General features: G+C 40.1%; 1 protein-coding gene across 5 annotated transcripts in view; it reads left to right on the top strand.

Annotated features, from left to right (window-relative positions):
• The window catches only part of LOC129721373 (ATP-binding cassette subfamily G member 4), a 57,034-nt gene that overhangs the window by 40,934 nt on the left and 716 nt on the right, over window positions 1-15,384 (top strand). For all 5 annotated transcript variants that reach the window (XM_055673875.1, XM_055673876.1, XM_055673877.1 and 2 more), the window contains 4 exons: window positions 13,852-14,390; window positions 14,447-14,851; window positions 14,918-15,034; window positions 15,100-15,356. In XM_055673875.1, coding sequence (XP_055529850.1) covers window positions 13,852-14,390; window positions 14,447-14,851; window positions 14,918-15,034; window positions 15,100-15,356 — 1,318 coding nt within the window. The remainder of the gene's footprint in view (window positions 1-13,851; window positions 14,391-14,446; window positions 14,852-14,917; window positions 15,035-15,099; window positions 15,357-15,384) is intronic.

Genomic DNA, 15,384 nt, shown 5'->3' on the forward strand with positions numbered 1-15,384 from the left:
TAACTTCAGATTGAGCCGAACTTGTTCGTTTGTCTGTCTGTTTCATTCTAAAAATATAAAATTATGTTAGCTTTTCGAGAACTTCTGCGCCTAAAACAATTAGCAAACATACAATCAACCTAAAAGATTTCACACTCAGTCAGTGATAATAAAATTACTGCATTTTAATTTTCCCGCATCAGGAATTTGTCTAATTATTGATTTGTCTGTTGACATTTTAAAAAAATTGCCGGCAACCATGCGAAATAAGTCGTGTGACTCGTGTGACTGAGGTCCAATCACGCGACCAGGGAATTCAAATACAGTGAGTCTGCCTTAGGTGATGTCGCTTGCGTTGCACATGGGTACACTATTGGAATATGTGACTTTATGCAGTTTTCCGTTATAGTCACGCATTGACTGAATAATTGCCACCTTCGGATATAGCAGTTAACAGGCATCACAGGCGTCAACTTGCTTTATCTTGACGATTACGGTGATCGATGACGTGGTTACATGCCCCGATGAGAAAATTAGCGTTGTCGAATAGTAAATAGACGTTATGACCGGCGTTTACACGCAGCATTAGTCTAACAGCTATATTACATGGGAGGTTATTGACCTCTACGCGTGCACCGACTATGCTATTATTATTGCAGTTCCCTCTGCGGTTCCGTTTGCTCTTGGACAATTGAGTTCGGAATAGTAGTACCAATATTGTAAAATTTGAACAGATCATTTTCGCTGATAGTTTTTGGTTTCTTATACAATTATCAAGGAAGAACAATTCTTAAATGAAGGAAACTTTGATGATGTGAACCAACTATGCTAATATATTCAATGCATTCCAGTTGACATCCCCTGCATGCTTATAAAGGCTGCCTATTCGCTGCACGAACAAAATGTAGAGATGTGTCAATTAGAAGTTTCATCACGATTTAACTGCACTTGCACTAGGGCCGACATTGATGAACTTCAATCCCTGCTCGATACGTTCCTCATTAAATGCTCAATAATATAAAGTGCATTAACTGCCACCCGTGTGTGCCAGTCTAGTGTATGGATACAGTAGTTGCTTGTTTTAATACATGTTATCAGGCCATGATATCATATTAACCTTTTCTATAGATGAGAAATAAAATTAACCTTTTTGACGTGGGACTACGTCTATGTTTACTATACTGGTATGCATTCTGTAAAATTGGAAATGAAACTGGCAAATGTTGCGTCAGATTTTAAACGTTAATAACAGCCTAACTACATGATGGATAATAATAACCAATATGTTGTTGGATAGATAAAATGTGTAACAATTTTATAACACGCTAGTTATCATTTTTATTTCACTGCTCAACGGTGAAAATTGATAAAAAGTTACAGGGAAACTTACGCGAACAATGAACCAATTACATGCGAGCATTCCTAGCCCAGACGACGTGAATGGACACCATCCGTTCTCCGTGTCATTCTCTGTATCGATATCGAAATAAAAATTGACAGAGTCTCCCCGTCCCAATAGGTCAATTTATTTTTGCTTCCATGAGCTTAGACTAAAATGATGTCTCAAAGGTAAAAGTTTTCCGAAAAGCTTGAAGCAATCCCCATTCTTGAACAATTTCTAAACCTGCAACCAAAACCTAATAAAAACTGATGTCTTGAAAAAAACATACCGGTAAAAGCAGTACCAGTACCAGTAGAGTAAAGAACCGCAAGTCTCTCGTCGTCTATGATTGCAGCGGTACTCTTCTATTCGTACATTTCAGTGGTACACTTCTATTCATACTGCAGCGGTACTATTCGAAAAACTGCAATGCTTCTGTTGATGGTGATTGAAAGCTTATCTCATAAATATGATTACCATAAACTATTCAACGAAAATTGTAAACGGATATTTATTCAATTTTATCTCCGATATTCTTTGAATAATCGTGATAGAATCGAAAGAGTAAATTCCACATATACACATTTATAGAAGAGTAAGAGCCTGCGAATGCTTGTGAATTTTTGGTTTATTTACTAAGATTCATTAGAATCTCTTTTTACATTTCAAAATTGTTAGATGATATATAATTATTTAAAGCTTTACTATAATAAACGTATGTACACTGGGGTCTTTTTTACGCGGTTGGTTGTACCGTGTTGAAAAAATCCGCGTATAAAAACCGCGTAAAAAACTCCATTCAATAATAAGATCCGATTAAAAATAATGGCACGTAAGTAAATATAAACTTGAAAAATGATTTAAAAATGGTAATGAAACACACAAAATAAGTTTATAGTGCTTCTAAAATGAAAATTCATTGAAGAACATGACAATAACATTTTTATAATAATTTTTCCACTTGTTTAAGCTTTCGTTCCTTAAACGGAAGTAAATCGCAACGACCCTGACTCGTATCGTTGCACATTTGTTGATGTATTTTTGTTCCTTCTTCCCGAATCAACGGAAATTGCCTATTTCTTTGAGCAAATATATCAAAAATATGTATTATTTAGATTAATAAAACAGAATATATTACTGTCGTGAACCATACGATTGATTTTTACTTTATTGGATTTACTTATACTAAACTTATTTAGTACCGCGTAAAAATAATCTTCCAAATCGCGTAAAAATAATCCGCGTTATTGTGAAAAACCGCGTATCAAAAAACCGCATAAAATTAACCCGCGTAAAAAAAGACCCCAGTGTATATTAGCAGTCTCCGTAATACAGCGAATGTAGTTGTAGGTAAATGAAAAACATTGTCAAGCAAAAAACAAAAATGGAATTGTTGATTGTTACGGTTTTTTGCTGGAACTTGTTAATAATTTTGTTAGACATATCATCTTATGTTTGCCAATTGATGAACCTTTGTAAGGGCTTCTATATTATTTTGAAAGTAAGAACCATATTATAGATTTGATTTAATCAGAGTTAAATAAGACAAACCCATTTATTATAATAACGTAAGTATTATTGGATTTGGTTTCAGAGAATATAGAGTTGATTGTGACTTTGACGCATTACGAGAAATTCTTGGTGCTTTTTCAACAAGAATGATATGCTTGTGCCTTGCCAATTACATGTTGTTTGCACAAAAAAATACTACAGGCTAATACTAATATTGCCAAATATATACGATATTCTTTCGATTGTTGTTGAATATATTTAAAAAAATTGATTTCCAGCGGAGGCTGAAAATAAAATACGTACAGTCGCTGAGCAAACACCTTGATTCTGTCTGCAGGCTCTGTATTTTTTGTAACAAAAAATCCCCTAATTACAGTGTTTAGTCCCACATCACCATTTTATACAACCCTAGGGCTGTATACCTTGTAGTATTTCACCCACAAATCAATTATTAGTTGTTTTCGATATTGAACATTGAACGTCAGTTATAAAAAATACTGCAAAAGTTGATATTCCGAACTTTTGGCAGGCCAGTGCTACGTTTTACTTGAATCAGTTAGGAAAAACAAAGTTCAAAATGCTTTAATGAATTTACCATCTCAAAATTAAATTTCATATGTAATCGCAGGCTGCTATGAAATTAAATTGTAATTTAATTACTGGTTTTAGTATAGGCTTTGAAAATTGGTAAGCACTCAATTTTTTTTTTTGCATAGATACATGGCCGTACTTGGGTGTTGTGGGGCCTGAGGCAGATATTTTCATGGGGCCCTGTGAAATGACTTCACGCTCCGCTGGAAAGTGACAAGCAAAAAGGTCTTCACTTTATCTTCCCGTCTGTGGTTGTATGTCTGGCCTGTGACTAGGAGGGCCCCTCAAGCCGGGGGAGCCCAAGTCATTTGCCCCCCACCCCATAGGCGTAGCCAGAGGGGGGCAGGGGGGGCCGTTGCAAAGCCCCCCCCCCTAAATGTTGACACTGGTGCAGAATTTTGTTTTCAAAAATTCTAATAGCACAAAACGACATCTCAAGCCCATAGAAACATCTGTGTAAAGTAACAGCCAGATCAAAAATAATTGATTGAAATGCTTGCGCTATGTTGCGTGGAATTGCACAGGTTTTTCAGTTGATCCACCAAGGATATTGCAGCGGCAAAAGTACCGGGCAAATCCGCCTGCATCAACTAGCTTGGAGTATTGGAACCGAACTGTGAAAATTCCTTACCTTGATTCTCTTGTAACCTCACTGGAAACACGGTTCGATGAAGATAGTGCACCTGCCTACGCGTTGTCCTTGCTCTATCCCGCTAACGTAATACGCATGTCGTTGAAAGAGACCCCAAACAACCCTGAACTTATCGGAAGTCGATTGGTTTTGTTTCCGCTTGGCGCATTGCATTTCAAATTTGTATGAAAATTTATATGGGAAAACCTACTTTTTTGCATTTACCTTTCTAGAGAGCTCAATAATGATCTAATAATGCACTACATTATGTAAAAGTATAGTACTTTAGATGCCTAACAACTTTATAGAAGGCACTTAAGAGCTAGGATGTCCCCAAGAAGAGCTATAGCTGTTCAAAGTTGAGTATGTCGAAAATCTTGTTGCAGAAAATCTTGTTTTCTACCAACATTACCAATGTACCGGCGCCAGTAGCATTTCCATCAGAAATAACCTGTCGTAACGAGTTTATACACTCAGCTGAATCAAACAAACAAATTCAGGTCAATATTCTAGGCGTAGGTACACTCAAAATAATTTTCACGTCATAATTACCGGAAAAGTTATGTGAATATTTTCCACTGTCATTTTCACGAAGATTCTACGTGATTGTCATTTGAGTTCATCATGATCTGGTGAGATGATTTATCCTATGAATTTTATACAGCAGACATATGCATTTTATGTGAATTTCACGTAGAATTCAACTACCAGTAAAATGGAAAGCATTCGATTATCTGCTAGCTACTACGTTTGATACAACGTAAAATTTCCAAATTTTGTTTCCCCAATTCTTAAAAGACAGCAGATAGTTTATAGAAATTATTGAAATATGTTGCTTGATAAATCGTAAATTCGTAAATGAATCAAACGACATAAAAACGGACAAATATTATGACATTTGCCGGCGATAAATATTGTAAGCTGCAACTGTTTATGTATGGGAAACTCCTCGACCTTTGAACTAAATCTGTGTGAAACCTGTAAGCTCAAGGCTTCACTGCAAAGTGAGCAGCCTTCGCTGCGTGCAAGCGAATCTCCATCACGCAAAAGGCGCCTCGGGTGTTCTTTGCAGGAGATTCGCCAAAAAGCAGCTAGCGGCTGCTTTCATCCAGGAGCCGTGGATCAACGAATCCAAAGTTCTCGGACTTAACGCTCCTAACGGTAGGTTAATCTACTGTGACACGCAGTCCAAACCAAGGACTGCAATTCTGCTAAATAGAGAACTAAAATTTTTACCTATTACAGAATTTATCCAACGCGACGTCGTTGCCGTCACGGTTGAAGTACCGACAACCAGAGGAAAGCAGGAAATGGTTGTCGCGTCGGCCTACTTCCCGGGCGACCAAGGTGATATACCGCCACCCGAAGTTGCTGCGCTCGTGCGGTACTGCAAGGCCATTAACAAGCCGTTTCTGATCGGCTGCGATGCCAACGCTCACCACACGATCTGGGGCAGCTCGGACACCAACACCAGGGGTGAGTACCTACTTGAATACCTTACTTCTAACGATGTCAATGTATGTAATGTAGGGAATAACCCCACGTTTATCAACGCTATTAGACAGGAGGTCCTTGATCTCACTCTGTGTAGCGCCTCTATTTCTGAAAGGATTAAAAATTGGCATGTCTCCGATGAAACTAGTTTGTCGGACCACAGACACATCGTTTTTAATATAGAGGCTAACCCTCTGAAAAGAGAGCTGTTCAGAAATCCTAAGAATACAGATTGGGAATCCTTTAAGGAACGCCTGATCGATTCACGAACTTTCAGTTACAGCAACATTCGAAATTCTGTTGACCTGAATTCGGCAGCAAATGATCTACAAAACAGAATCATGGATGCTTTCGACGCTAACTGTCCACTAACACAGCGGTCAGTATGCCGTGACGTACCCTGGTGGAATGATCAACTTAGTGACCTTCGTCGGGAAACTAGGCGGTTGTTCAACAGGGCAAAAGTCACGTCTAACTGGGACGACTACAGGGCGTCCCTCACTAAATACAACGCCGAGCTACGCAAGGCTAAACGGAAATCCAGAGTTAGTTTCTGTGAAAGAATCCAAACTCTGCCGGAAGCTACGCGGCTCCAAAAGGCGATGTCCAAAGACCATACTAACGGTTTAGGACAGGTGAGGAAAGAGGATGGATGCCTCACTGTCACTACCAAGGAAACGCTGGAGGTTCTTATAAACACCCACTTTCCTGGATCGACAGAGACCGAAGAACTGAATAGTGATGGGTCGCGGCAGGACAATTCGAGACATATGGCGTCTCGGGAGTCCATCCTGCTGGCCCGTCGACTGTTCACGGAAGCTTCAATAGGTTGGGCTCTAAGCTCATTCGACCCTATGAAGTCTCCTGGTCCAGACGGCATACTACCCATCTTTCTACAAAAATCGGCCGCAGTTATCATGTCCGAACTCATCAACCTCTTCAGAGCCAGCTTTATCCTGGGCCATATTCCGGATAACTGGCTGAAGGTGAAGGTAGTGTTTATCCCCAAAGTTGGAAGAAAGGACAAAACCCTACCTAAAACTTTCAGACCCATAAGTCTGACTTCATCGCTTCTCAAGTTGATGGAGAAAATAATGGATAAATATATCCGTGATGAGTTTCTTAAAGACTCCCCGCTGAACAGGAACCAACATGCCTATCAAAGCGGCAAGTCAACAGAAACTGCTCTTCACAGCTTAGTGACGTTGATTGAAAAGTCCCTAAGTTATCAGGAGACGGCGCTATGTGCCTTTCTTGATATTGAAGGGGCCTTCGATAACACGTCTTTTGCATCAATCGATACGGCTCTTTCTAATAAGGGAATCGACCAAACTTCAAGGAACTGGATACACGCAATGCTCTCTAGCAGAGTGATCACAGCAACCTTGGGAGATTCGTCTGTAACAATGTCAGTGATCAAGGGGTGTCCGCAAGGAGGAGTTCTCTCGCCCTTGTTATGGTCACTAGTTGTCGACGCACTTCTCAACAAGCTTTCACAGCTTGGTTACGAGGTCATTGGATACGCCGATGACATCGTCCTCATCGTCAGAGGTAAAGATGACACAACTCTGTCGAGCCGAATGCAAACGGCTCTGAATACCACCATGTCATGGTGTTTACAGGAGGGTCTAAACATAAACCCCTTAAAAACAGTCCTAATTCCATTCGGCAGACGAAGGACGATCTCCATCACTCCTCCAATACTGAGTGGAGTTAGACTGGGCTTCAGCAATGAAGTCAAATATCTCGGAATTATTCTGGACAAGAAACTGAACTGGTCTGCACAACTGGATCATGCCTCTAAGAAAGCGATCTCAGCGATCTGGGCCTGCAGAACTCTCTTCGGTAAGACCTGGGGACTGGAACCAGACTTGGCACTCTGGTCTTACAAGACCATTGCCCGACCAAGAATCACCTATGCTGCCCTAGTGTGGTGGCCTAAGGTGAACGAAGTGACTGCGCAAGCCAAACTCAAAAAAGTTCAAAGACTTGCATGTCTTTCGGTTACCAGCGCTATGCGAACAACTCCAACTGCAGCCATGGAAGCTATGCTTTGCCTACTACCTCTACATCTTCATGTGAAAAAGGAAGCAGAGCTTGGCGCTCTAAGGTTGCAAAGGAGGAAAACCATACTTGAAGGGGACCAAATCGGCCACCTTCGCATACTTAGGGAGTTCAAACTAACTCCGCTATTAACCACAGTCTCCGACTGGATGGACGTTAGGTCCAACATGGATATTCCATATAGAGTGATTGAAACAAACCGCTCTATGTGGAACAATGGAGGGCCTAATCTTCCACCTGGCATCGTCAATTTTTATGCGGACGGCTCGAAAATGGGATCCCTAACGGGATCTGGTATATACGGACCCGGTATCAGGGAAACGTTTTCCCTGGGAAAATGGCCCACCGTTTTTCAAGCAGAGGTATATGCCATATATATCTGCGCAAAAATATGTCTGCAACGCAACTACAGACATGCGAAAATCGGTATATTCTCGGACAGTCAAGCAGCACTACTAGCACTTAAGTCCGTCAAATGCGCTTCCAAACTTGTTTGGGAATGCATTGAAACTCTACGGGAACTTTCCCGACAGAATTCAGTTTTTCTGTTTTGGGTGCCCGGACACTGCGGAGTCGAGGGTAATGAACACGCTGACTACCTAGCAAGACAGGGATCAGCTCAGCGGTTTATTGGTCCCGAGCCGTTTCTGGGTACGTCCATTTCCGCTATCAAAAGCGAACTATTAACTTGGGAAAGGCTAGAAATAGTATCCCAATGGCAACAGGCACAGGGTTGTAGACAAGGCAAACAGTTTATCTATCCGAACCCTGGAACCGCCAGAAAGCTACTTAGTCTAAATCGTAGTGACCTACGGATAATCACGGGACTCCTCACCGGACACTGTCCCGCTTTTTATCATTTAAAGAAAATCGGCGTAGTGTTGAACGACACCTGCCGATTCTGCAAATCTGAACCAGAGAGTTCAGAGCATTTGCTTTGCTCTTGCGAAGCTCTTGCTTCCTCTAGGTACAACTTCTTAGGAAGTTACCTTTTAACTCCATACCAAGCATGGAGCTCCAATCCCAAGCAGGTCATTAGTTTCATCAACTATGTTGTACCTAATTGGGGTACAGGTTTACAACAAAACAGTTCTACTCCATCAATGAGTACGAACAATCCGTAACCTGTGCACAGCAATCGGGGCCCGCCACAAAAGACAATCAGCAAGAATGTCGCAGTGGCATTTCAGTACCCAGTGCCCTTCAGGCATACAGAAGTAAAAGCTCAAGGCTCGATGTCAAATTCGTACGGTTTTTCGAAAGCTCACTCATTGGCAAGCCGTCGAGAAATTCTATTTTATTGTCAGAGACTGAGTTAGACAACAGCTTCGCCATTTTGATTTCTGTGTATTTTCACATAGAGAGTTCACGCGATACTTCTTCTATGACATTCTGTTTGACGTTGCCAAGTTCACGTAGATACTACGTGATAAAACATAGTATGCATGTGATTTTCACGTAGATGTTATGTTTGTCACATAAATCATGCAAAATGACAGAAAATGAATAAGTGCAGGAAATTTCACGTAACAATAATGTGAAAAATATTTTGAGTGATAGAATCTACAGCGTGTTTCAGAGGTTACTGCTGATGGAAATCTGACTAACGCCGGTATGTTGAGTAAAACATTAATTTGTATTGTGCCGTGTCAAATAAATGTTGTGTGAACAAAAAAAAAACGCCGGTATATTGGCAGTGTTGGCAGAAAAAATGATTTGCAACATAAATTTCGACATACTCAACTTCGAACAGCTCCAGTATTTTTTTGGGACACCCTAGCTTTTTGATGTCTTCGGCCAAGCTGTTGGGCATCAAAAAACCTACCATTTGCAGTCATGAAACCTTTGTTTGAGCCACTTTGAGCTCTTTAGAATGGAAAATGCAAAAACGTTGGTTTTTCCATACAAATCTCCATATAAATTTAAAATGCAATGCGCCAAGCGGAGACTAAACCAATCGACTTCCGATAAGTTTAGAATTGTTTGGGGCTCCAAATAGAACAAAAAAAAAACTTGGTTCCGGCTTTCTGCTATCAAATTTCGTTTTTTCCATATAACGATTCCCCACCCTATTATGTATAGAGACAATTTATGTTTCTATACCTTTGAAACACTGTTTAAAAATGTAGAGGATAGCGGGGTAAGCAACGATGCGCTGTAACAACCCAAGGAATCATGCTATTCTTATACGTAATGTAAAGGCGCAGATCTTGTTTCTTACAAGAAAAACGTGCGTCACCCGATTAATGCAAGTGATGTCCTGATCTTAATTTCACAGATTTGAAGGCGCAAATGTTATTTGGATGCAATCTAACAACTTAAACATTTTTAAACATATTTTTCCTACAACTATAATTTTCTCGTTGAATTAATATAATGAGAGAAGATATCAGATTTTAAAACATTTGCTAATGAATATTTAATGGATTAGCAACAATCAACATCATATATTTATCACGACAGTCATGTGTGTTACATGAAGCCGTGTTAAACATATCTCGCAAAATATTGGTACAAAAACACGAAAATCAATACTAATACTAATACATTACATAAGTTGCACTCTTAAAGTTAGACGAATTTGTACGTTAAACGCAAATGCTCTTGAACCATCGAACTCAGTACAACAAACAACAAGACAATATCGCACGGAAGGCGCTGCTAATAACGGTCACGATCAAGTAGATTAGTTGAGAGATTTCGTTATCTATATTGTTTTGGCACATTTTGCATGTTGTAAGATAAGAGTAAAACGATACACCGTGCTCCGAGAAAATTTCCAGCTCGAAAAGATCCTCGAACTGATCTGGAATCGAACCCGACATCACAACCTCCCACACGAGCTAGCCGATCGACATAGCCAACCACAGAACCACGGGGACCATACTCAATACAAACCTTTTTATGAAAAAGAGGGTTTCCTTCACAATTTCACTCACATAACATTCAAAGTGGTCATGGTTCCTCAAACGCGTTTTGACATTTTTTCTAGAAATGAGAATTACGCACGTTGTGAGCGGAGACTTTGGTATTTGACTATATCATTGATCTTGTATTAATCAACATAAATAGAACGAAGTAGACAGGAACAGGCCGAAATAACATCGCCAAACGAAGCACAGTGTGCATCTCTTTTATGCGCGAGAGTCGAATGACCATCATGTCTTTTGTGTAAAAGGCGACGGTTGTTTTACATTTGAGCAATTCTCGCTGAAACTAGGCCACTAGGTGCACAAGGTCTTTCAAATTTGATATAAATGCACATAGTTATTAGAAATAGAGAAAAAATGATAATGCCATTTTTGTTTGATCGAATTTGTTGACCCCTTGGTCACCAAGGGGCGAAACAGTTTCCAGAAAAGTTGAAATTTTAGCAATTCGTGATGTATTATTTGAGCTATATCTCTAAAATTCGTTATGTAAAGTACTACAAGTAGCACTTTTCTGTAAAGAGGAATGATAGGGCTTTCATTTGAAGTAATCATAATTCAGGCCGCCATCTTGAATTTGGCCGCCACCTTGGATTATATCAGAAAAATGCAATTTTGACCGTGTTTGCAACTACCGATTTTCGATCTGAGACCAGCATTGGAAAGCTGAAAAAAAATACTATAAGATGCAAGAAAAAAATTAGGTGAGCATCAGTGTTAATTAACCCATCAATTAAACCTATTTTCCAAACCGAGTTTCAAAACATTCGACGTACACCGCGCGATCAACGTAGTAACCTGTCTACTGAGACCAAGTGGATGCACATGTTGTAACCCTACTAGCTCCATATAATTAATGGGTTAACACTGATGCTCACCTCACCGGTTGGAACGTATCTCCGCGTAAAGAAACCAAAATGTATTTACTATAGGCTTTAAATTTCAAATACAGTATTGATGCGCTTGAAATGGAACACCAACATTACAATGTTACTATTAATTTAGACAAATGTTACGTTACATTTTGATAACCTTGCAATGTGCATAATTAATAACAATCGCAACGTAACAATTACATTACCAAAAGGATGTTTCGTTACATTACAAGTAAAGCATTTTTGTTACGTTGCATGTACATTAAATACTGTTACATAACAATGTTACCTTTTTTTCAGTAACAGTTATGTTGTAATTAGATAACTTTGTAACGTAACAATGTTACTTCTGTGTTACAGAACAGCAACATTGTGTTACATTCAATGTTGACCGGGATAGTATGCATGTGATTTTCACGTAGATGTTATGTTTGTCACATGAATCATGCAAAATGACATAAAATGGATAAGTACAGGAAATTTCACGTAACAATAACGTGAAAAATATTACACTGATATCGATAAAATATTGATATGACAACAATTATGCAGTGCAACTGGGGCACCACAAGACAGATGTCGTTAGTGTTTCAACGTCTTTTGATTCAAATTACACTCGTTCTGTTGTAGCAGCTATTGATTATTATAGACGGCTAGAACCGAACGGTCCGCTGGAACAGATCATTTGCTATTTTCACCACGCTTTTCAGTTACTACTGTAGCATGTACAGAACCGTTATAGGGTAGGGAACGGCTTAAGCAGTGGCGCCTATTTTAATCAGCCGAAGAAAGCAGGCCTTAAACTCCTGAATTTTGATCAATATCGTCAATTTTAATGATGGAAACGAAAACTTTGATTGTCTAGCTGTCTTACGAATATAAAAAATACCGTTAATCGCAAAGAAATCTGTGAACAATCACCATTCGAAACAAATCGACCTATATTGCAGTCATTCAGGAGCCAATTCGGGTGCTGAAAAAAAAGGCCTGCAAAACAGATGGAAACTGCTTAAAATAGGTTCGGGGTGATTGGAATAGTGTCCCTCGATTAGTAACTTTAATTGGTTATTGTTAAAGTTTGCTAACGGAGTTTTACAATCTGAAAACAAGTTCTGACAGAGAAAAAGTTAGAGAACAGATTGATATACACTTATGTAAGTTCTTTCCTTCTAAGGTTTTTAAAAAACACTTGGATTCTTAACACATTGATTTTTACTAAGTATTTTAAACTACTTACGTCCTAAGACGAGAACAACCTCTACACACTTCAAACGTTCACTGGAACTAAAGCTCCTGAAAAATTAATATAAGTTCCCTACTCATCGATGGATTGGATTACTGCTGCGTAAGAATTGTTGGCTCCGCTCTGCTGCCGTCGCTGCTGTCGTTGTCGTCGTTGCTACTACCAGCTCGGTTCTGCTGCGTCAGGGGTATCAGGGGTACAACGTCCGTTGGTGGAGTTGTCGATGTCGCCGTGTTGCTATGCTGGAGTCGTTCTGGATGCCGGTCGTTCACTTGCTGCGTCAGGAATGTCGGGCGTCCAGTTGTTGCATCAGAAATGCCATGTGCAAGGATTTGCTGTGTCAGGAATGGTGCGTCCGGTGTTGGTGTACAGTAATGTCCATAACTATACTTCTGTTTGAATTTCACCCAACACATTTCGAGAATTTCGTCTCAATACACAGGCGATTCCTAAAGCTGCTTAGAATATGTTCCCTATCCTACTACAGCGCAGACAAGTCCTTCGCCGTTGCCTTTTCTAAATGCCTTCAAAGAGCATTAGGCTAGGCGCCTGTGCGACAGTGATGGTTGTTTTTTGTAGCTGGCCCCAATTGCTGTACACGAATTACAAGTTGCTCTTGCTCATTGATGGAGTTAAGCCAGAAGGTTGTAATACTGTACCCCAGTTCGGTACTACATAATTGATGTAAGCGATGACCTTTTTGGGATTGTTGCTCCATACCAATTATGGAATTAAGAGGTAAAGAACATCCGAAGAAGCTCAACGACGGTGAAGCAAAGACCTGCAAAATAGAGCAAATGAGCTGAACATTTTAGTTCAGCATTACAAAAGTTACATCTGTTGAAACTTTGCTGATATGTATTCTTTTAATGATGAAGAGCGGGATAGTATTCTGTAAGGAATCCCCTGATGGTGCGTAGTTCACCAAAAGTTTAACTAAGTCGTCTCTTAGTAACCGCTGAGCTGAGGGCTTGTCTGCAGTGAATGTTATGCGCATGGCACTGAAAACTAAAATAAAAACAGTATAGACGTCGGCTGAGTTGCCTATTATCGTAGGTTATCCTTGGCTGAGCAATCTCTGGCAGAACCATTCGATAACTTTAAATGTTCAGTTTAAATAATAAATGTCCTTTGATTTATTTTGTTTTCAGAAAATCTGGTGTCGAAGGTGCTGTTCATTTGAATAGGAAGGCTTCTTGCTACATTACGCAAGAGGATCACCACCAACCACTTTTGACCGTGGGAGAACTAATGCACATTGCCTGCCAGTTGAAAATCAAAGGAAAAACAGATTATGATGAAATAATTACTCGAGTACTGTCCGACTTAAATCTGAACCATCGACGCAATGTGACTGCTGACCGTCTAAGTGGAGGAGAGCGAAAACGGTTATCCATTGCCCTGGAAATGGTTGCCAATCCATCCATTTTCTTCCTTGACGAGCCTACCAGCGGATTGGACGAAGTGACCGCTGCTACTTGCGTCCGATTATTCCGTGACCTAGCCAAGCAGGGACGCACCGTAGTATGTACAATCCATCAGCCGTCAGCTAGTATTTTTGCCCTTTTTGACCACATTTATGTGATTGCACGAGGACAATGTGTTTTTCAAGGTAGTCCGAAAGCCGTCGTTCCGTTCTTGTCTCACATGCGCATCGAATGTCCACGCCACTACAATCCAGCTGATTTCAGTATGATCTTTTGTACATGCCTTTTGGATATATTGTATAAATCCGTATCTTTCTAGTTATCGAAGTCTGTGATAGTGAATCCGCGGAAATCATTCCAGCTTTAAGTGAGGTTATGCAAAATGGTAAAGCAATATGTACCAAATCCAATGCCGCCGTGGCCGCAGCGGGCTACACTGGTTCGACACTGGTCGTGGACGAAGAGCCGAATTCGCTAGAACCTGTTAGCGATTTTGTGATTAAACCCACTGTCACATCAGTGATCCTTGAACAACAACGGCCAAAAGTGTCAACCTTGGTGCAGAAAATGAAACAAATTACTCGATTTTTCCACAGTCCGCATGCTGTTTCAGGATTTGTTCAGTTTTGGGTACTATTTCGACTGATGTGGACTAAAATAATGCGGAACAGGACGGTTTTGTGGATACAGTTTCTACACCACGTAATTTGTGCAACTTTTATTGGTATGCTAAAATTTCTGATAGGAAACAGTCAACTTACGGTGTGTTTTTTTTTTTTTTTTTTTGTAGGGCTAATATTCCTGAATGCAGCCAACGATGGAGCACGCATGTTCGACCACCTCAAGTTTTGCCTAGGAGTATGCTTCTTCTTTTGCTATACACAGGTGATGGTACCAATATTAAGCTGTGAGTAAAATAACGCAACATTTCGGGGGACTTTCAGTGAACTGATTTATTGTATCAATATGCAGATCCCCGTGAAGTTAAACTAGTGAAGAAGGAATGCTTCAATCGTTGGTATGGTTTATTTCCTTACTACTTAGCACTAACGCTATCCCGACTGCCCGTACAGATTTTTCTGAACATCATATTCACGGTGGTAGTATACTGGCTAGCTGGTCTACCAGCAGAGGTTTTCCGTTATGCACTTTTCATGATCGTCGGTATGATCGTTTCACTTTGTGCCGAAGGATTCGGTCTGATGATTGGAGCTACGTTTAATGTGATGGTAAGCATTGTATACGCTTTTAGATTTC

Source organism: Wyeomyia smithii, chromosome 2 (assembly GCF_029784165.1).
Source record: "Wyeomyia smithii strain HCP4-BCI-WySm-NY-G18 chromosome 2, ASM2978416v1, whole genome shotgun sequence".
In the NCBI taxonomy this organism is placed as follows: domain Eukaryota; kingdom Metazoa; phylum Arthropoda; class Insecta; order Diptera; family Culicidae; genus Wyeomyia; species Wyeomyia smithii.